Source organism: Pteropus medius, unplaced genomic scaffold (genome assembly GCF_902729225.1).
Source record: "Pteropus medius unplaced genomic scaffold, Ma_sr-lr_union100, whole genome shotgun sequence".
NCBI lineage: Eukaryota > Metazoa > Chordata > Mammalia > Chiroptera > Pteropodidae > Pteropus > Pteropus medius.
The window spans coordinates 4,406,632-4,429,586 of record NW_024349222.1 but is presented as its reverse complement, the minus strand read 5'-3'; the positions used below and the strand labels follow the sequence as shown (position 1 = coordinate 4,429,586).

The window sequence follows — 22,955 nt, the reverse complement described above, 5'->3', positions numbered from 1 at the left end:
AAAAAAATAGGTTAAAAGCAAAAGCAAGAACAAGTTAACAAAATTAAGTAACATCTGCTTAAACATAGACTACATTTGCTATTGTTCCCTTATTAAAGTCCACTGAAACAACAAGTAAAGAGATCAAAAGGACTAACTCATTTAGATAGTAAAAGGCAGATTGGTTAATAAAATTTTAGAAGCTGAAACACAAATGAGTGGAACTGACCTAGGGAAGAAGGTTGCAACCTAAGAGCCTGCAGCAAATTAAAAAACCACCTGATTCTAAACACAACGCAAGTAAGGCTCAGTAGTAAAGATTCTAGGTTCCTCCAAAGACTCAGAATGCCATCAGTAAAACATGAAAATTGGTCTCCACAAACAGGCATCCATTCATTCACCAACTCCACAGAAGAGTGCAAAAGTTGAAGCATTAGATTCTAAACTAAGGCACACCGAGCAGAGTTAAAGACAGGTCTATTAACCTGTTAAACAAGAGGATTAAGTAAAAAGCCTTCATAGTGAACTATGGATATCCTCGGCCAGCCCAAGAGAAAAGTGAGGCCCAATTAATCAGCCTCATCCACAGAGAGCTTCCAAACAGCTTTTTAGTGTCTTACTCTTACATGTGAAGGCAGCCAAACACCACCATAGATTTAGGAAATTTGAGAAAACATCAGATAAAGAGCAACACAAGAAAAAAGTTAAGTTGAAGGGAACAGAAGGCAAAAAAATAGAGGAAAACTTGAAAACAACTACTAAAATTAACATCCTCAGGTAAAATGTCACATCCATGAAACCGTCAAACAAGGCCTGACAGTTTAATTGGTAAAGATTTAATTTGTAGAAAAACAGTGTGTCCTTTTTAGATTCAGGCAGCTTATTCCTTATACAAACAGTGAAAAACAGGAGCCAAGTACCCATGGCACTCGTGCTGGGTGACAACAGAGTAAAAGAGATGCAAGAGGATTGATAGGATAACCTGTTGTCTAAAAGCTAGTGCCAGGCTGCAGCTAAACAATTTTACAGCCTGCAGCTGTGCCCTAAATTGGGCTAGGCAAAAAGTGTCATGTCTCCAAGGAAACAGGCAAATGGGAAAATTGCCTCAAGACCTCCTTCTGCAAGATGGGGAATCTCCGACAGGTAAAAAAAAGGTAGATGAGAAAATGTTCTTGTGACCTCTCCTCACAAAACTGCCTCTCTAGCCTTGTTCCTGGGAGGATCACACGGTGTTGGGTGTTGCACCAAGACTTAGGCCAGTCGGAGGATCAGGCTCTGCCTGCATGGCCTAGAAGTAGATATATGAAAAGTAAACAGGATGGAGCCATTGCCCTGCTTACCTTCTAAGATCAGACAGGATCTGGCTTGTTCAGGGTAGCATGGCCATAGACAGGAATGTTTTTAAAGAAAAAAAAAAAAAGATAAGATTATATGTTTTTCATCCTATTGAGAAGAGATTTATACTTCTGGAAGACAGCATGAGTATTAATGTCTACTAGAGAAATCTGATCAAATGAAATAATATTTATATTATTAATTTCAAAAAATTTGAAATAAAAATTGGACCAAAAAATATAATTACAGATGTCACAAAGCCCTGTTATCAATAGTATTTACATAGTCAAAAATTTAAATATTAAATACTAACTTAAAAAGTGCACTGTAACTGCACTGTATTGAGAGGATGAGGGAGGAAGGTACACATTTAGGGAAAAAATGGAGCTTAACCTTCATATTCCAAAATAGACCAATAGATAAAATCTAAAACAAATGTCACGATATGGCATAATAATCATGTTGCTTAAAAATACAGAGATAAATGGAAAAAACGCTTGAAAGATTTGAAAGTGGTTACCTCTCAGTAACAAATGCTGGTATAAAAAGAAAAGGGGAAAAAGACTATTTTTTGTGATAAGCCTTGGAGGAAACATTTTTGACTTAACTTTATTTATATATTATTTTGCAATAAGGCAATAAAGATAACCTAAGTTTATGGGCCAAAGTGAATAATTCTAGACAGTATACTTACCAAGTAATCCTGACAATATTATAATAAGTAAAATGAAAAAAAACAACAACAAAAACTAGATTCTTCTTCATATCCAGCAACACTATGGGACAGAGGGATTAAACAGATTACTTCATTCTGAATAGGAGGAAAAAGGGGAGAGGTAAGAAATGCATAAACTTAAGAGTTCCTTAACATTTTGCAATATTCAGATGATATTTTATAGAATTGTATACTTGAAACCTATATTTTATTAACCATCACCTCAATAAATTTAATTAAAAAGGGGTTCCCTAAATTTTCAAAAATTTTATGGTATTCTGTACTAGAATCATAAATTATAGCAGGAAAAAAATCATATACTGGTTAACAATTTATTTCTCTCATTTTACAGTTACTTGTCCAAGGTTACACAGCTAGTTTGGACAGAATCAGAACCTTCCTTCTTACCTCTTAAACCTTTCATTGTAATGCTTTTTAAAATAAGGATTAAATATCAAGGAAATGTATTTGAATTCCTATTGATATTCATTAGTACTGTTTTGTTTTAAAAACAGGAAAGACTGACAGTAAGTCACACAAAAAGCAAGGGAGAAAACTATCAATAGGAGACACTGGTTGGTATAGGAGGGATGGAGATGTTACATTTTTTTTTTAAAACAAACCAATCTTCTAGCTGTAGAAGGGGGAAAAAAATCACATATTCTTGAGGGTTTGCTGCACTTATATAATAAACTTGGTATCATATTTCAATAAAATGTACATTTAGGAAGTTTAAAAAAGGGAGTCTACTTGGAGATAAAGAAAATGTAAAAATATCTAGCATTTATAAGTTAAAGCATATTGGTCTTTTACTTTTTAAGAATTAAACAGATACAATAATGGAAAAGTATCTATAACTGAACTTGCTTTTCCTAATTTTTATGATGGAATAGAAGAGAATTTTTAAAACTTTTAGGCTGCCATCTATATTTGGACCAAATTATGGGTTCACTCCCGCTTTATTTACCTTGAAAATGGTACTGAAAAATATTTTATTGCAATTTGTATTATTGTTCAAACAGAACTCTAGTCAGATAGCTGATCATGCCCTAGGTTCTAACCATTTGTTCAAAGTAGGTGTTGGCAATAAGATTTATAAGGAAAGGATATATTGACTAATAGTTTTAAGAACCAGTGTTCAACAAAAGGATTTGGAGGGTTTTAGGTGATTTTTCATAATTAGCATGTTATATAGGTAACCCGGTAATAGGTTTTTAGGCTATATCTAATTTGTAAATTAGTAGGAACATTGAAACGTGGCCAGAGTCTAATGCAGAGGGACCATTATTATCGGTTGCTACCTATCATTCAAAATTTGGGTCAAGTTCCTGGTCAAATACCAGGATTACTTGATTTTATATGGAAAATTAGGCTGCCATATTTTTTTCTCTTTTAATTTTAATTTTCCTTACCTTGGCAAAAGGGAGGAATTAGGCATAAAAAGCAGCAGCACCCATATCTTTATTGGTCTATTCCATGCTAAAACCTATACTTTAACATCCCTGAGTTTAAGATTTTGAACAAGATTGAACACCTTAAAGGTAATCAATAAATACCTGTGAGCCGATGATTTAAATAACAGCATCAGATCAATACATGGTATTTTCCTATTACTTAGGCATTTCTAAAACAAACTTATCTCTATTCTCTAAAGCTATTCAGTTTCAAAAAGCTCTCATGTCTTTCGACATGAAAAAAGAAATAAAAAGAATAAGAGGAAAAGTTGAATTTCCAAGTAGGACTCTAAGTAGCCTCTAATTTGTTCAGCTCATTCTGCCTCACACATACACATTCCAGTGAAATGTCCTCTAAACCATTCTGCACACTGAATAAAGCAGACACACAATGCTTCATGAAGGTGGTGACTTTAATCAGTTACAAAGCACTCAGACCTTTTTTCTACTCCTATATGTTTAATCACACATGTCATCTACAGCATTTTGTAATTAGTAAGCAGCAATAAAGTTTATTCTGCACTACTTTATTATTTTAACTTTTAGTTTAAGTTGAAATAGAAAAACCATAATCAATGCTTTTTCATTTTGAAGGAGTAACTATGAGAACTCACTATTTAAATCAGATTCACGTTAACTAGCCTAAGAGAAGCATCTCAAATGATATAGGTCTCTGTGCTTCATCAGAAAGCTTAAAGGAGAAAAGAAAAATGTCAAGATTACTTAAAGGCATGTCCAGAACAACAACAAAAATGAATTTGTAACTGCAATTCCAATGTTTCATAAATACTCTCTATTTCCATAACTAATCCTCTAAAATTCATATATAATTAAGCCAGCTAAGAAAACACAATCCCTGCAAGTTTTATATCTGAAAATCCTCAGACATTAGGAGAGCATGGCTTATAAATAAAATATACTATAATTGTGAGCAAATATAAAAACAATAATTCCAGATTTATATTTTAGAAAAACAAATTAATTTATTTTAAGTTAAGAGTCTCTACCTACGTTTATTTTGGTATAAAAAGACTGCAATTAGTAATGGGCCAAAAAGAATCTGTAATTGTGGCAGGATGTTAATTTATTTACAAAAACTATACAAAATTAGATTAATTATAACATCAACTTATCAAAGCTTCCTGAAATTAATTTTGCTTTTGGAAATGTATCAAGTCTTCAAATCCAGAATGATAGTCTTCTTTATTTTTAATTCATGGAATTATAGCACATCAGATCTTCAAGCAAAAACACCAGATGAAAGCCTGTACAATAAAATATTCTCTTTTCCCGACAGCTTGGAATGAAAATGTGTTCCCTTTTTACTGAGGAAAAAAGGTTGAACAAAGTGTCTGATAATATCAAATACCTGTTAGAATGACTTGTCTGCTGGAATTAAAGTTGGGCAGTTACTCTACATTGTTAAAAATTGCCTTAAATTAAGTCCTTTTTTTCTTTCATAAAGTTTTTTTCAGCCATTTCTGATCTCTAAGCCTTATAGTGAAAAATATTACTCAGTTTTTGCTAGTAAATCCACACCCATAATGTATCTTCAAAACAATACATATGTTAAAAGTGCATATAAGCAGAGCTAAATTTCTTAAACTGTTAACAAACCTAAGAGCAATAATTTAATATTCTATTGCAAAACATAGGCAGCTTTAAGAGCAACATGCTTGGTCAATTTTTCTTAAGCTTTTTGGTTTGGTGCCAAAACATTTAAAAATAAAGAAAAAAATACCATGACTCTTTGCTGATGGCTTTTCGGATTATGATCTGTAGACATAGCTAAATACTCACTTAACAAAGTATCCAGTTAACCAATAATATTTGCCATGAACTCATAAAACAATAACACATATATAATATAAAAGTAACAACAACGAAAAGAAATATAGGTATTTGAGGCCTAAAATGAGTTTATCTAATAAGGATTGAGAAATATCATATAAGACCCAAAATAAACTTCAGATACAAAATTATACAACGTGGCTTTGTTGAAACACACCTAAAATTCAGGTTCAAGTTAAATAACTAGGCTGGCTTTTTTATATCACCAGCTTTCATCAGGGCTTTAATAGCTCTTGCCCTCATCTCAAGTTCTAGCAGCTCCAGCTGCTGTGCAGAAGGCTGAACATCTTCTGGTGGAGGAACAGAGAGGGTGGCTGCTTTGGGTTCCTTTGGGCTAGACTCTGCCAGTCCCAGAATCTCATTCACACTTTTTTCAATGTCTTTCTCCAAGTCATCTATCTGACCAGCTTCACCTTGGACAGTATTTTCTGGAACCTCAGGAGCAGCTGCTTCTTCGTTGCATGGGCCTTCTATGTCGCTGTCATAAGCATCTGCATTTATACTGAGTACGTCACTATCTTCCCCTTTGCCTGTAACAAACAAAAGAAGAGGAGAGGGAAAAACCATGTAACCTAAATGCCCTGGTCAAAATTTCCTTTCTATTTATGATTAAAAGGCTGCTTTGACCCCACCTCCCACCATGGAGTCCCAAACATATTAAATAATCCCTATGCCAGCACCTCTCCCACTGACCCCTCGACTTTGAAAACAAATCTAATTTCATGTTAATTTTAATGTATTTTTCATTCCAATTCAGTACAACATGCAAGCATTGGGAAATTTATACCATCATATGGAGTTCCATGATCAATCCTAAATAAAATATAATGCTTTATACCACAGCGAAGCATGTAGTATTATTGGAAACTCTTTGAATATAGACTGTTTATTATCGAAGTAAAAATCCATTCTAGAAAAAGTTCAAAATACTTTGCTTTATAAACTACAAAAAAAGAAAAATATCACTGGCAAGCTGGATACTATGTGCATTGTGATTATCCCAAATCTTTTCATATGCTTTTTCAAACACTTTGTTCTAAATCAATAAATTAAAGGAGAGTGCCTAAGGCCATTTTCTAAGATGAAATAAGTTTTCATCAAGAGGATTTTAATTAATAAAGTTAGTATGGAATTTTTAGAAATGTATTTATTCTAAAACTTCTATAACCGATGATAAGAAAATGCAGATTATAGCTCTCAACCACTTTGGTCTTGGACATTACTCAAGTCCAGGTATTATTTACAACTTTAAATGCTCAAGTATACCTCCAATTTATTTACCCTTTAAATCTCTTTATGGGAAAAAAAAAAAGTATTTATGATCTCCAAAATGTTAGCTTTCTTACCTTTCTTACAGTAGGAAAAACTTATTTACAAAACACATATTGACAAATGGAAAATTCTGATAATAGAATGTATAGGAAGAACATCAATAATTCTACTCCATTGGTTTTACAATAAATAATTTACTGACCTTGACTGATCCTCCTACATGCTAATAATTCAAAAACTACTTCCTATTCCAAAATTAAAATGGAAAATGAATCAATAAATTCTGTGTCCACAAACAGAACTTGTAAAAAAATAAAAGACTAAAATTTTAATTATTTGATGCCAGAATATTTTACATATTTCTCCAAAGCAACAAGTATTTCCAAAGAGCTACAGTATTTCCAAACAGTCTTCTTCTGCAAAGAAATAATGTTTCATATAAGGATTCTAATTTGAGATGAAAACAAATTTAAGAAGTGCTGAGTTATTCTTGGTCTCAAAAAGTTAATTTTCATGCCTAGCAGGCTTTAATCTAAAATTCTAAATCCGTAGTCCCTGATTCTGAATGAAAACCTGCAGTCTGTTTAAAAGAATTTAAAATATAAGGCTTTGAAAAAAATGTGATTGTTTTTCAGACTAGAAGTTGTTCCTTAATAATAAATGAAGAGATGACTATAATGGCTGGGGGGCCGAGTAGGGGAGGACGGCGAAAGAGAGTCTGAAAGCTGAGATACCTGAGACCTAATCCTTATTCTAATACTAAGAATGAGATTTTGGGCAAATTCCCTACCATCTCAAGAGTTTTTCTTCTGTAAAAATTAAAGTAAATTGTTCTAGAATATCTCTAAAGTCCATTTAAACCTTGATAGGGCCTATAATATTCTACTTACCAATAATTCAACCTATCAGATAGTGTTGATGCTTAAAATAAAAGCATATCTAATGTTATGAGTGACTGTAGGCTTCAAAAGTTTCTTGTTTGTGACATTAAATTAAGCTGAGAGAAACCTTAGAACCTGGCATAATTAAATATCTGTCTGAATTCCTGCTAAAGATGGTTAAATTGAGCACACCTATCTAATTTCCTTCCCTACCAAGAACCCAATGAAGTGACAGAAGAGAAATATTTAAAAATAATAGTATAAAAATTATAAGTTAACTGAAGATTTACATATGTAGTCTACATTTTGTGAAATGCTGACCTGCTTCTACCCTTTTTTAATTATTTCTTACATACCTAGACATTGTAAACATTCTTTGTCCTTTTAAAAAATGTATTTCACTAGTATTTTAAAATCATCTGTCCTATCTTAAAATCAATGGATAAAAAAAAAATGCTCAAAAATGAAAACATCTGATCAGGAAAATGCATTAGCACTAAAGGAATTTTATCCATCTGGAAAAAAATTTAAAAATTGGTAGGATAAAAAATTATTCAAGATATATTATCAAGTCAAAAAAGAAAAAGATAATCATATTTATGTTAAAAATAACAACTCAATTATTAATAGTGGTTACTTCTAGAGAGAGGAATAAAAGTAGAGGGGGAAGAAAAAAATGAGTTTTCCAATTTCACTCTACAAAGATGTATTTCTTCAACCATTTCCAATACTATATCTTGTAAAAACTTTAAAAGAAAAATAAAATATTATTAGATAACTAGAAAGAGTATCATCTAAAAAAAAAATTTCAGGAATTTTAGAAAATATGGATAGGAAAGATGAAGTTGACAGAGAAATAAAAGCAAAGCAAACCACAGCCAAAGACATCACAGATAAGAGAGTCTTTGAAGGAAGGAAAAGTTGGCTGTAGAACAGCAAAATAATTAAAATTAAATTTATTCAGAACAGGTCAGCCATATGAACCCTTCTTTCTTTCCCTTCTCCCCTTTCCTGCCACATGCCTAAGCACTCTATCGGGAGTGCTATTTTTACTACAATAAAAAAAGAGATCTGTTAGAAGAATATCTCTACACAGCTACTAAAGAAATCTAAACCATCTACCGGAAAATCCCAGCTACAAGAAGTGAAGGACCGAGATAAAAAAAAAGGAAGAAATAAAGAAAATTCAAGGATAAGAAGACAGTCTACTGGGGGAAAATGAGGGGTGGGAGAGTTTACTCGGTATCCTTAAAGATACTGAAGTGGACACTGTAGCCGTAAAACAAGTACACAGTGCAATGAAAAAAGACCAGAGAAATGTTAGAATTTAAAGACACGGTTTTCAAAGCAAATATTCAATGGCTGCTGGAAGATAACGTTTAAAAAATTTCAAGATATAGAAAACATATATATTTAAAATATGCAGTAAAAGTTGAAAGATGAGGGTGAATGCTGAATTCAACAACCTAATATAATTAATGCAACAAATATTATTGGGCACCCACTATGTGCAAGACACTATTTTAAATATTGAGGAAACAGCAGTGAATAAAAAATAGTCCCTGCCTTACATTCAAGTCATATGAGAGACAGTATAAATAAATATCAGGTGCTATGAAGAAAAATAAAGCCAGATAAGAAGATAGTAGCAGGAGAATGCCTTCACAGACAGTGATTATTGCTACCCGATAAGGTAACATTTGAACAGACTTGAATAAAGTGACAGAACAAGTCAGAAAGTAAGAAACAGACAGTGGAGAGGGCAAATAAAGAAATGAGAAGAAAACTAATCTAGAAGAAATTGATCCAAGGTGAAGGTCTTCACGCAGAAAAAGGGCTTGCAAATTGCAGAGCATCAAACCTAGGATATATCCTGTGAAATGTCACAACTCAAGGGTAAGAAAAAAAAATTCCTAGTAATTCCCAGAGGAAAAAAAAAATTGGTTACCAAGTGAAGCTAGTTTCAAGGAATCGGGAGCATTATTTATTATCAGCCACTGTGTACAATAAATCTCAATGGCTACTAACATGATCACAAAAAAAGAAGCAATAAATGCCTCCTTATCGAAGAATATAACGTTGCTTCTAAATATTCTTGTCAAAAAATTGAACACGAATCTGATCAAATCTCCACACTACCTACTTACAGAAAATAAAATTCAGAAATTTGAATACTGAATATCAGAGGATTAAAAATATATATTATTCTGCATCCCCCAATGAAATAACAGATCTAGACAATAATCAATGACTGCTAAAACCATTAGGTGTAAGGCTGACAACACCTGAACCAATCAATCTTAATATCACAACACCGTCAATGAATACTAGGTTAAATATGAGCGCTTTCTGACTATCTGATGATATTGAATGCTATTTTTAAAGGAAGTATAGTTATGTTTAAAAAGATCTCCCTTATCTTTAGGAGATATATACATATTGAAATATTTACAGATGAACTGAAAAGATGTTTAGGATTTGCTTTAAAATAATCTAGTGATGTGAAGCAGTTAGAAGTATAATGAAAAAGGATTAGCCATAGGTGGATAATTGTTGAAGATGGAGCTGAGTAAGGAAGTTAATATTCCTACTTTCTTTCCTATTTTTGAAAATTTCCAAGATAAAGTATTTAAAAAAAAAAAGTTGATTTTTACTTAAATACCTGAAACAACATTTTTTTGGGGGGGAGAGGAAATATGTATATATAGCTCCTGGAGAAGAACATAATAAAATAAACTCAATGCTCCTATCAATCATGGAGCTGGTTATTAAAAGAGTTTAAACTATTTTATTGTGTTCTCTTTTAGTTTTCTTCACCTGATTTTCAGTTATTCGCATTTAGTGGTTATGTCATTTAGAATAACACATTTCACCATCTTTCCCTCCTAGGTCCTGGATCTTAACTCTCCAAGGCCTCAAGTGTTACCTACCTGCTGGAATCTCATTAGTAACAATGTCTATGATCACCTGGACAGCAATGCTATGCCTCCATGGATTTCTTAGACAATAGATAATTTTGGTTTTACTAAATTTTAAGTTATAAAGAACACACTTATAATATATTCTTACTGCAGAAAGTTAGCTTGATAACTTTTAAGTTTTGATGAGTTCCAGCCTTTTTCAGAAACCAAAACTTTATTTTCTGAAAAGGAAACAATTGTTCTGTTAATTAAGAATAATCCTTCTGTAGAAGGCTTCAATCTTTCTCTCAGCAAAAGAGAACTTGACATTTTTTTCATGTAGTATTTTAAACTATTGATATAATTTAAATGCATCATGTTAACCATCATATTCAAAATTTAATCATGGCATGAATGACTGTTCCTGATAAAGAAGAAAATGCAAACAATTTAATATAAAAAATCTGTCTAGTAGTCTACCCTCTAGTATTTAAATCCTCACTGAACTTCCAGATAACATGAATGCCCACTAGCTTGTAAACATAACTTTTAAGAATCACAAATCCAGAGATTACTTCAAGAATCAATAAATATATACTCATTATCTATTACATATGCTACAATGGTGCTGTAGAGGCCACAGAAGAGGTACAAAATGCCACAGGTATGATAGACTAAATACTATAGCATGAGTAGGATACAGTATTTGCCTTCATGGTACTTATGTATGCTTAAACTCTGAACATCAATATTTTAAAGTGCTAAATTGTATAATATAAGATATGACAATTTCAGAGTGTATAAGGCAATAGGGAAAAGTTAAGATCTCCATAGATATGTGATATAAAGTAGGTGATATTGACAAGAGGAAACTCCAAGTGTGGGGGAGAGAATGGACAAAGGCAAAGTGCTAGATCTAAGCTTAGTGCAGAATTATGTGAGCCTACCACAAAAAAAATACACACATGAGAATATATAAAAAGATAATAGCATTTAAAATTATTGCCTCTGAAGACTGCCATTGTACAGAAAGTACAATAGGGACCTCCTGTCAGCCTTTTACAATGGGTCAAATAAGTGAATATTTTGGGGCCACACTGTAGCATAATAACAGGCTGACACATGAGATTCCTGACCATAACCTTTCCTCTAGTAATTTAAAAGTAAACAGAAAGAAAATCTTTAGAAATGTCATTTATCATTTTTCCTACCATTTGATTAAACAGGCTTCTAACAGAATAAAAGTTTGATATTAGGGAAAACATCTAAGGATGGAGGCTTATTGCCAGTGGAGTCAACCATGTGATTGATTAGAAGGTTGGAACTTTTCATGACTGATGAGTAAATCAATCATGCATATATAATGAAGCCTCCATAAAACTTCAAAAGGATGGAGTATGGAGAGCTTTGGTGAACGTGGAGATTTGGGGACAGCGGCGAGTTCGGAGAGAGAGCACAGAAACTCTGCATTCTGGCCCACACACCTTGCCCTATGCATCTCTTCCATCTGACTATGCATCTCTTCCATCAGTATCCTTTATCATATCCTTTTATAATAAACTGCTGACCTAGTGAAAAAAAATCTAGGAAGAAATATGAAAATGTACCAATGTGGAAAAATAAAGACAGAATAGCTTTTTCGGTATCCATATTTACAAACACTAGAGTTCCGAATGAGGCAACTTTTCCCCGCAAAGATCTGCTGCAGTTTACTCATGTAAAAGGGCGTTGCGCTCAAATATTTTCTGCTAGTAACATCTCAGTGCTCCACAACTGGCCCATACAAGGAAGGTATGTTCAAACTCCACAAACTGCTATGCTTCCTGTGGCATTGTTTTTGCTTGTTTAAATGTATAAAAAGGCCCCAAAAGAGATACTAAAGACTTGATTCTAATTTAGATAACGCAAAAGTATCTCTTATATGCTCATGTAGTAAGCAGCCAGTCATTATCGGTATGCCAAAAAAGTGGTAGTATGTTTTATAAAACATAGAAATCCTACCCTAAAAAAACTTTCACTAAAGAGGTAGGAAAAATAATAAAAAGTGTCCTGTATGTTTTCAAAATGGTAGGAGAAACAGTATAATCTCATGGGGAAGGACACTTCAAGAGTGTAGAAAGCTAACTCAAAAATAAAACTCTATCTAAACATTAATTATCCAAATGAGGATATATCCAAAGAAACATAAGCTACAAAGGAAATCTCTCTGACCACATATTTTACAAAGGGCACATAATCAATGATTAATATAAAAGAGTGGTATGAATCTATACAAGTAATATAAACAAAGCCAAAGGCTAAGAAAACAAACAAAAACACTCCATTTTGTTAAGACTAAAAGAAAAACAGACTCTGAAGCAACACGTTCTCTGGTGTAGGTGCTAAAATAATAATGGGTGAAAGTAACTAATATTCTATTTTGCTTCCATCTTCTCTATTAAGAATAATGTACACACTGGACAGAGTATAAGAGAAAGCAGTAATTCTTTTAGTCATCTATCCATCCACTTACTCATTCAAAAGAATTTGAGTACCCACTATGGGAAAGCACAGAAGATTTACAGGATCTTAAAACATATATAATCCTTTGCTCTATAGAAGCTCTCTATTTAAAGGGGACAGTCATATGTAAACAAATAGAAACACCAGAGTGGGAAGCTACTTAGGAGTAGAGACCATATCAAATTAGTATTTAGAAAGTCATAAGTGTTTCTTGAATTGAAAACAATTATTAATTACTGGGCAATGTTATAATGGAAGTAAATTAACAGGCGACAGTGCCATGAACTAGGTGATAATCAATTCTACAGTAAGGGCATTGAGAGATGAGGTGAGGTAAGCCTAAGAAGGTCACTAGTTTGGAGATGTTTGATCTTAAAGAACAAGCACCTGACTACTGGTGCGAATGAGTATAAATCTCAGATTTGAATTAACTGCATGACAGATGTTAAAACTTGTGGTCACAATGGATAGATTTCCATTTATATTCTGAGATATGCTGTGAACTAAACACACTGATAACCACAGTTCTGGTTTTCAAAAGATGACTTCTACAAGACTACAGTACAGTAAACTTGACATCAAGTCCCTGAATATATTTTCTTCTTATAGGTCTCTTAGACCTATTACTTGAATAAATATGAAGGAGATACAGACTTAAAAAGTATGTATTAAATATGAATATATAGTAAGAGAATGAAAAGGCAAGCCACAGACTACAGAAAATATTTGCAAAACACATTTGAAAAAAGACTGGTATCAAACTATATAAGAACTCTTAAAACTCAACAATTAGAAAACAACCCAATTTAAAAACGGGCAAAAGAGCTGAAGAGACAAGTCACCAAATAAGATTATAGATGGCAAAGAAGCATATGAAAAGATGTTCAACATTGTATGCTATTAGGGTAATGCAAAGTAAAACTAAATACTGCTGTACACCTATGAGAATGGCCAAAATCCAAAACACTGACAGCAGCAAATGCCAGCAAAAATGTGGAACAGGAACTCTAATTCACTGTTGGTGGGAATGTAAAACAGTACAGCATTTGAAAGACATTTTGGCAGTTTCTTACAAAATTGAACTTGGTATTTACCCAAAATTGAAAAGTTATGTCCACACAATAACCTGTGTACAAATGATTATAGCAGCTTTATTCACGATTGTCAAAATCTGGATGCAAACAAGATGTCCTTCAGTAGATAAGGAGATAAGCAAACTGTAGTACATCCATACACTGGGAGATTTATTCGGCAATAAAAGAAATGAGCTATCAAGTCACAAAAATACGTGGAAGAACTTCAAATACATATTGATAAGTGAAAGAAGCCAATCTGTAAAGACTACATACTATATGATCGTAGCTGTTAAGACATCCAGAAAAGAAAAAACTACAGACAGGAAAAAGATCAGTGGTTACAGGAGTCTCAAGGAGGGAGGGTGGAAGGGATGAAAAGGTGAAACTATACTGTATGATACTGTAATGGTGGATACATGTTATTATACAGTTATCAAAACCCGTAAAATGTAAACACAAGGAATGACCCTAATGTAAACAATGCACTTTAGTTAATAACAATGTACTAATATTGGTTCATTAACTGTAACAAATTTACCACACTAATGCAAGATGATTATAATAAAGTAAACTGGGAGAAGAGAATGTAAGTAGGCATACAGGAGCTTTGTACTTTCTACTCAAATTTTCTGTAAACCTAAAGTTGTTTCAAAAAGTTAAGGAATATTAATTTTTGAAAAATTAAAATTTGTTACCTATAAGCTCAAAATGTATCAATTATAATGCGGCAACCAAAACTGCTAATTAAATCATACAGTGTGGTGTGTGTAAAAGGATCAGGAACTGGTAGTAATGAAATCTGATTTCAATCCTAGAGTCTACTATCTTTCCTTTGGTCGGATCAGTTTGATGGTGGCATGGAAAACTCCTGGCCTACAAATGCTGCCTAATTAACTGATAATCTTCCTTCTCTTTTCTTTTGCAAAGCAATAAAATTGGATGGCATTTTTCTCATTATCTTTTTAATTTTTTATAATTTGTATTTATTTGTTCAGCCACAGTTGTGAAGTTCTTTCAGCAAAACTCAATTCCTTTTTAACTGCAAATTTATTTCTTCATTCTTTTTATTCTAGTCCTTCTACTTACCTAGCTTTGCTTCCCCTAATGCCATACTATCTTAGAATAACAGCACCAGCAGCAATAAGAAGTAAAATTAATTGGGTTTTTCCATTTCTCCCCACCTTAAGGATTCAAATGGTCTCATATAGTTTTATATTTGCTACCTTTGCTAATGATGGCAAAATCTCTTATATCGCATTTAAGTTTTTAGAAGTAATAAATAAATAAGCTATGGTCATTGTCAATTCTTTATAATAGTCTAAAAGAGTGCTCTCAACTCCATTACCTACATAAAATGAAAACATTTTTAAGTACCTGCCACACTACATATTTACTTATAAATTAATATGTACTGTAACAATCATATAAATGTAATCAGGAATTTTAAAAGGGAGAGACTTAAATATATGTTTATATATATTTATTTATTTTCGAATTTCTGTTGTTTTCTTCCTGCATTCTCTCGGAGTATGTATAGTCACACACTTTGGTGACCAGTGGTCAGGAATGCTGAAAGAAGCTCAAAGAAAATATCTATTCTAAAGTTTCATCACCTAGTTTAACCATTCAAAACATTTTCCCCTATTAAAGTCTATCTTTCAACTTCTTGAAGCTCTTGTTAACAAAGTATGTCTTAAAGCTATCATTCACTAACTAGTGAACTAGAAGGCCAAAATATAATTGCATGAGGCAACTAGATTATTAAAAAAAAAATATGTCCAATTATAATTTTGTACACCTAAAACATATATATAATATTATAAACCAATGTTTTCTCAACGGAAAAGAGAAAGTGGCAAGATTTGAGTCTAATCACAGCTAAACTCTGCATGAGAAAGCTAATGTAAAAGATTCAGAGTAAGATGCAATACATGTCTTATTGATTTTGATCATTTTATATGCCATATGGTTATGTATTTGTTTTTATGACTATGTATGTATTTCAAGGAGCCACCATATAGCCTAAAGACTAAATCAAGTTATCTTTTCTTCTAATAGAATAAAACACGTAGAGAGTAAAAAAATGTATATTTCATTATGCTTCCATTACGCTATCTAAGAAAACAGATATTAAGCACTTTTCCCAAGAGAAAACACTGCACTAGGCACTGGTCTTTGCAAAATCTGACAGCTAGAAAGGAACTTCAAGATCAAGGCCAAAATTCCAAACACTGATTGCAACTGCTCTACAACAGTGCCACCAAGTGGCCATTTACGCAACCTGTGCTCAAATATCTTCCTTAGGCAACAGGAACATATTTCAGAAGGCAGCCCACTGCATTTTTTGATACTTGTGATTATCTGAAATAAATAAGTCATCTAATAATTTTATTTATGGGCCCTATTTTTATTCTCAGAGTCAACACAGAACAATCACTCTTCCACCTGACAGCCCTTCAAATATTTTCAAGTGACCTCTATCTTTAACCTGAATACTCAAATTCTACTTAGCTATTTCTCATGTGTAATTAAAAAAAAATTTCTCCTAATAACTTCTAAGAAGGAATGCAAATATAAGAGCTTAATTATTGAGGTTACAAAGAAGAATACTTTGCAAAATTACACATATCCCAACTGTAAACATTAAAGCAACAATTTAAATTTAGGTCATCATTTTAATATTACTGAATGTCTTAAGCAAATTTATTTATAGATAAATATATAAGAAGACAATTCATTAATAATAGCAGAGATTTTGTATTTTAAAAATACTTTCAACAAACAACCTTTGACAAATAAGTTTTCATTTTTTTAAACTATAGCACAAATGACTAATTTAGAAAATTTATATAAACCATTATTATTTTAAAAGCTTAGCTAAACCTTTTCAATAATACAAGCCTTGAAATCCTCCAGGAAATTAACATAAGATCTTAGGCTTGCACATGTATATGTGCATGTGCCCACAAACACAGCTGTGCTAAAGATAAAGAACAAAACTATACTTGGTGCTTCTTATACAACTGCCCTCTTGCTAAACATGAATGACTTAGGAACATAATCCCAACAGAAGAGTTTCTATTTTACTACAGCACCAATCAACTAGTACATTATATTTACATTTAAATAATGTTTGCACAGTAAACGTATCGGTCCCTTATTAAAGTATGATAGAAGTTAGTGTACAATTTGATACTCATCTTCAGCACAGCCAGTTTCATAAATGTTATTTCCTATTGACAAGATGAATGAAACCAGTACTAGACAAAAAAATGCCACTTCAATTTAACTAATTTGTAGTTAATACTTCTCGATATTTGAGTATTTGAGAAGCTGAAAAAAACTAAAAATATAATTTCAATAACCTGTCGGTATTATACACCATTAATAAGTCATACAGTGAGATTTATTTTACTCTAAAAGAGCAAAGAGAAAATTCAATGCTGCTTTATATTTTGCTCTCCTGAACAAAGGGTTACTTTAGTACTAAAGTTTGAATGAATTTTCTTAAATGGCCAAGCCATTAAATAAAATGACAATGTATTCATAAGGAGCATTAGAGTCTATTTTTATTGAGCTCACCGTGAGAAGAATAGCTAGCTACGCAAAAAAAGTTAGAGATAATACTAAATCAATTTTGAAAGTCTTGCATATTAAAAATAGACAATATTAATTCATTTAGGAAAAAGGCAATAATCTTTATTGAGTCTACCAGGATTTCTATTTCCTGGTGTTTCTCAACTTTCTGGGGAACTCCAAACCAGTTACTTGCTAGCTGGTTCATAATTGAGCTATAGTACTATTTATCTGGAACATGTTCTACATAATTGAATCATCTAAGTAATTTATATTTATCCTGTTATGCAATATTTTATATATTAACTAATTTTATAGACATTTTTCTAGAAGACTTATTTCCCTGCTTTCTTTAAGAAAGAGTTGAAACTTAATTGAACACTTTCCAACAGATTTAGTCACAACATGAACATGAACTGTACTGTACAACGGTACTGTTGTACTTTGATACTATATTTTCTCACCTCCGCCTGCTGTCACTGATTGATGACAGTGTGTTCTTGATGTTTCTGAAACCTAGGTGAGAACTTAAGAGTGGTCTATAAAAGCTCCTACACTTAAAAGCTTCATAACATCTGGCTAGGCCATGATATTATTTGCCTCCATGGCTGGTTTTCAAATGACTGAAGTGACCTTAAAAAAAAAAATCACAGAACAGGCTGTTGACACTGGGAAAGGAGTTCTAAAGAGTTCCAGGTGCCGAACATGGGAGGAGAAAAACAACTTAGAGGGCAGCACTGGCTAATTTGTACAATAAGGTCTCCATTCTTTATTCCCTAAGAACTGGCATCAGCCTGACCATTATAGTTTTTTCTATCCTTTTACATGACATTCTTCTCTCCACAGATAATCTAATAGCACAACCTCCACACTGCCTGCTCATTTGATGCAAAGAGTAGAAACAAAGGCAGAAACAAAAACAATGTTGTCCGATTATACATGGTGCAAGAGCTATATAACTGTGACTATATTATATGAATATGAAGTATGCTTAGCGTGTATTTATGTATGACGAATAAATGTAAATGAAAACTAGGAATCTGAGTTTATGTCTGGGGGTTGCTCAGAGTGGTCAGAATACAAAAATATAATTTTGTCTGGTTATTTAAGAGACTAAACAACGGGACTTCCGAAAAGCACTGGAATTCTCAAGGCCATCAAGAATATTTATAAACCCCAGGGTATAAAAGTCAGAACTACGGAAAATCTAGATTTTGTTCTCTCTACGTATAAATTGAATGAATCACAAAATTAATTATCCAACATTTTTTGCTTTGTTAATTGAGCATTAGTAACAAAAACCGCAGCTGAAAAAAAAAATCTGGCTAAATAAACTGATAACCTGCTTCTCTCTACTAAATAAGTTCCTATGACTTAAGTTTTAGAGAAATTATTCCAAGCCACCAAGGATTTTTGCTTATGTAATAACACAACTCTTTGGCTGTGACAGGTTATCACTGCTTTAAAATAATTTTAGCAGGAAAAAGGAAAAATGTGATGTGTTCTTTGAGTAACTAATAATAATATTTTTCACTTTTAATTTTCCCAACTAGGATGAGAACAAAATAAACAAATAAACAAAACATCTGAAAAATCAGCCCTGTTGATCTGCTTGACTTAAATAAATCACAAATTACCACTTCACATTTGCTAGCTGGTAATGTCAAAAACTACTGATTTATAGAAAATAAATAAGAAAGTAAACAAGAACAAAACATCTCTGCAAAAAAAGAGATTTCCCATCAAACTTATTTTTTTCCATATACCACCCAAAGCTACCAAGTTAACATATCTCTAATATCTTGCAGCTAAGGATATACAATGAAGGTTACCAAATTAAAAATATTTAATGACAACTTTCTACTGGCATCTATAACTATACATAACTAAAGCAGAACTACTCCAGGGGCTAAAGAAGTCATGAAACTAAGGATGGATTCTTTACTCTTTTGATCTCAGAACAAATAAATTTTTCTGTCCTCTATAAAATAGGGGACAAGCTGGTACACTGTGAAAATGTATTATTGTAAATGCTTATAATCTTTGGGTAAATGTTATATAACAATTAAGTACCTGGTTCATACCTTGTTTTAATTCCAAACCTTCAGGTTGCTTGTTCTCTCTCATAGATGAAGTAGAATCTATACATATGTCTTGTCTGAGGAATGAAAAAAAATAAGAACAATTTTTAAAATTATACTCGATCAAATAATATTTACAGCTCAAGATCCTAGAATGAAGTTAGACACTTGGGAAGACACACTGAATTCTTCTAAGCCCCGAGGGTACCATTTAGTGCACTCTGGAAACTCAGAAACATGAACACAAGTGTCAAAAACAGCAGCTATAAACTACTACCAATTTAAGCAGTATACTTCTTTGTAAAACCAAGGGGCAAACCTGGAAAGAACATGGAGGTAACTTTTTCTCCCTTCCAATACTCTGCAGGGTAACTAATGGGACAAATAACTTACTGATGAATCTAGTAATTTTTCAAGCTCAACTGTTAGATTTAATGGGCACTGTGGCATTCAAATTATTTTATATTTATCTAATTTTGTAACTCAAATTCTTTGATGTCTATAGTACATGAGAAATACTTATTTTATATATAATATACATATGTAATCAAAGTAAATGGATTAAGTATAAGAGCATACCATAAAAAGTTTTGATTCGCCATGGTCTGCAACAGAGCTGCAAACTAAACTAATGCTCTTTCTTAGAGGGCATTATACTATCTTAATATCGATGCCACAAATAGTTTTCAGCAAAAGTCAAGAAAAATTAATTAACTGCAAATATTCAAAATGACTATTTTATTTAAAATAAGTACCTATTATTTTTTGAGAACTTTTATAGATACACACTCTAAAATTAACATACTAAAAATATTTAGGAAATGTTCCTACTCACAAAACTGTTCTATCCACTTAATAACAACGGATTCCTCAAATAACCAAAGGATAAAGATTTCTGATCATTTCTTTGAGACGTTTACAATATTCTTTCCCACCAGCATATGTGGCACTTACGTTTGCTCTGTATTAAAATGTTACTAATGCAAGCATAAACTCAAAAAGACTACAAAATAATTTGAATTTGCTATTAATTATAACATCTAAGAGATTTATAATTGAGATAGCTCTCTGTGTTTTATATTTCCTCCTGTCTAATGTCACCTACTCGGATTTTATTCTTTCACCAGAATGGACTGGCAGATCCCAAGGATATTAATGATGCTCCTTGGCAATAAACTATATTAAGAGCTTTGCAAAGAATAAAGTTAAAATGTGCTACCCTCAAGTCTTAGTCAAATTAGATTTTACCTACTAGAAGAAATATTTCTAAGTATCTTCCTTTAAGAGAAAATGTTTATTTGCTCTTATATATCCTGATGTACACTAAATTCTTCTTCTAAACATATATAAGTTAATTTACAAAAAAAAGGACTTGAACAAAAATATAATGTAGGTCAACATTAAAAGGACCATGAGCATATATAATACCCTAAGGACAAAACATCATCCAAGCATTATCCTAGCTAAGAATGTATAACCTATATTATGAGGAATCATCAGACAAACCAAAAATGTAAATGAGTAATGTTTTACTAAAAAGGAGGGAGTTAAATGTCAATGTTATAAAAGACAAAGAAAGGCTGTGGAAATATTCCAGGACAAAGGAGGATCAAGAGCCATGAAAATTAAATGTTATAATTGACTTGAGAGTGCTGAACTGGAGGAGGAAAAATGCTGTAAAGGACGTTATTGAGTCAAATGACAAACTGGAATACCGATGGCAGATTGGATAAAAATATTCTATCAGTGTTAAATTTACTGAAGTTGAACTTACTAAAGTTGACACTGTATTGTGGTTATATAAACTAGAATATCGCTATCTTTAGGAAGAGTACAATGTAGTATTTAGGGTAAAGTGCCATGATGTATATAATTTAGCCTCAAATGTTTCGGAAAAAAATACACATGTATGTGAAGAGAAGCTGTACAAATGGAATAAAATGTTAATGGTAAGTAAATCTTGGTAAATGTTATATGAATGACTCTTGTACTTTTCTTATTCTTGCAACATTTTAGTAAGCCTAAAATTATTTCCAAACAAAAATTTTAATAATAATGCAATGAAATGCATTTTTAATGCATTATTTTATTTTCTCTGTAAAAGTCCCTTGGATTCCCTTCAAATAAAACTGGTCCCCTCTATAAAAACTTTCTGTTGTCATAAACGATTCATTTTAGTGCTTAAAGTGAACTTTTATAATGTTCAGTTTTATCTTAAGTTGGGTTTATTCAGGTTGTTGAAGAAAGTCAACAGAATTTCAGATAGGTGTAGTACACCACCTTGTGTCTGAAAAGTGAAAAGATAGATAAATTTCAGAAAAACAGTTTGAAATTGTAAAACCTAATTTTCCCAAGATGTAGACTTTGAAACCAAAATTATCATATACATTCAGAGTTCTCTAATACAATTTAAAAATCTTCACCAAAAAGCATGAAAGGCAAGATATATACAAAATAGGAAATGTCTTAAAGTATTAGAAAACTACATGTACCTATGTCCTTTATTTCTCGTTGGTTGCACGAAAAATAAAAAATAAAAAAATAAAACTACCCCCAGATGATAAAACAAACTAGGTGCCAGAGTTATGAAAACTAAAAAATATTCCAATTTACATTTAAATGACATTTAAATATTTCTATCAAATAGTATAAAAACTATGTAAGAATTTTATAACAACTGGAGAGAGAGAAGAGGGAGAGTGAAAAGTGGGAAGGAGGGAACAATGCTAAATCTGATTTGGGTTAAGAATGTTACAATGATTTTTGTACTTCTTTCCATTAAAAAAAAAAAATCCTTGTTTTTATTTTTCTAATTCTCTTCTCCCATCTGCAATGCTCTTTCTTAAGGCGGCTTATTTTCAGTCTTGGCTTTGAATTATAAGACAGTCTTATGCCTATTCTGGGATTTAAGTCCTCAAACTAACACCAGTCTAGTCCAACTTTCTTTTTTTTACCCCAAATATAGTTCTACTCTCAATCCTTTCTTTACGACTCAGTGTATTTGTTTTTTTTTTTTTAAATCAGAGTAATGCACTGGGGAGATCTGCAGAACTTAATCGAGAACAACTACACATGTGAATTACTAAAGGTTCAAAATATATTTCTAAATTGGAAAAGTCAATTTCCTGTCCAAATGAAAAATACTGGGAAGATACCGCAACAAAAGGATAAAGAAAAAGGACCAAACCAGCCAGAATATTCCCATTTTAGCAAAAGTCAGGTGAAAAGAATCAGGCAAACTGTCATAACAAAAGGTAGAACTGGATTCTCTCCACTCTCCTGAGAATAAACAGAGAGGCTGAATGAAGCCAGCCTATCATCCTATGAACTTTC

General features: G+C 32.2%; 1 protein-coding gene across 1 annotated transcript in view; it reads right to left on the bottom strand.

Annotated features, from left to right (window-relative positions):
* Positions 1-3,878: 3,878 nt before the first annotated feature.
* The window catches only part of CAAP1 (caspase activity and apoptosis inhibitor 1), a 36,850-nt gene continuing 17,773 nt past the window's right edge, over positions 3,879-22,955 (bottom strand). The window contains exons 5-6 of the mRNA XM_039880688.1: positions 19,626-19,699; positions 3,879-5,864 (exon numbers count right to left, since the gene is read on the bottom strand). Of these exons, the coding sequence (XP_039736622.1) occupies positions 5,518-5,864; positions 19,626-19,699 (421 nt within the window). The 3' untranslated portion in view covers positions 3,879-5,517. The remainder of the gene's footprint in view (positions 5,865-19,625; positions 19,700-22,955) is intronic.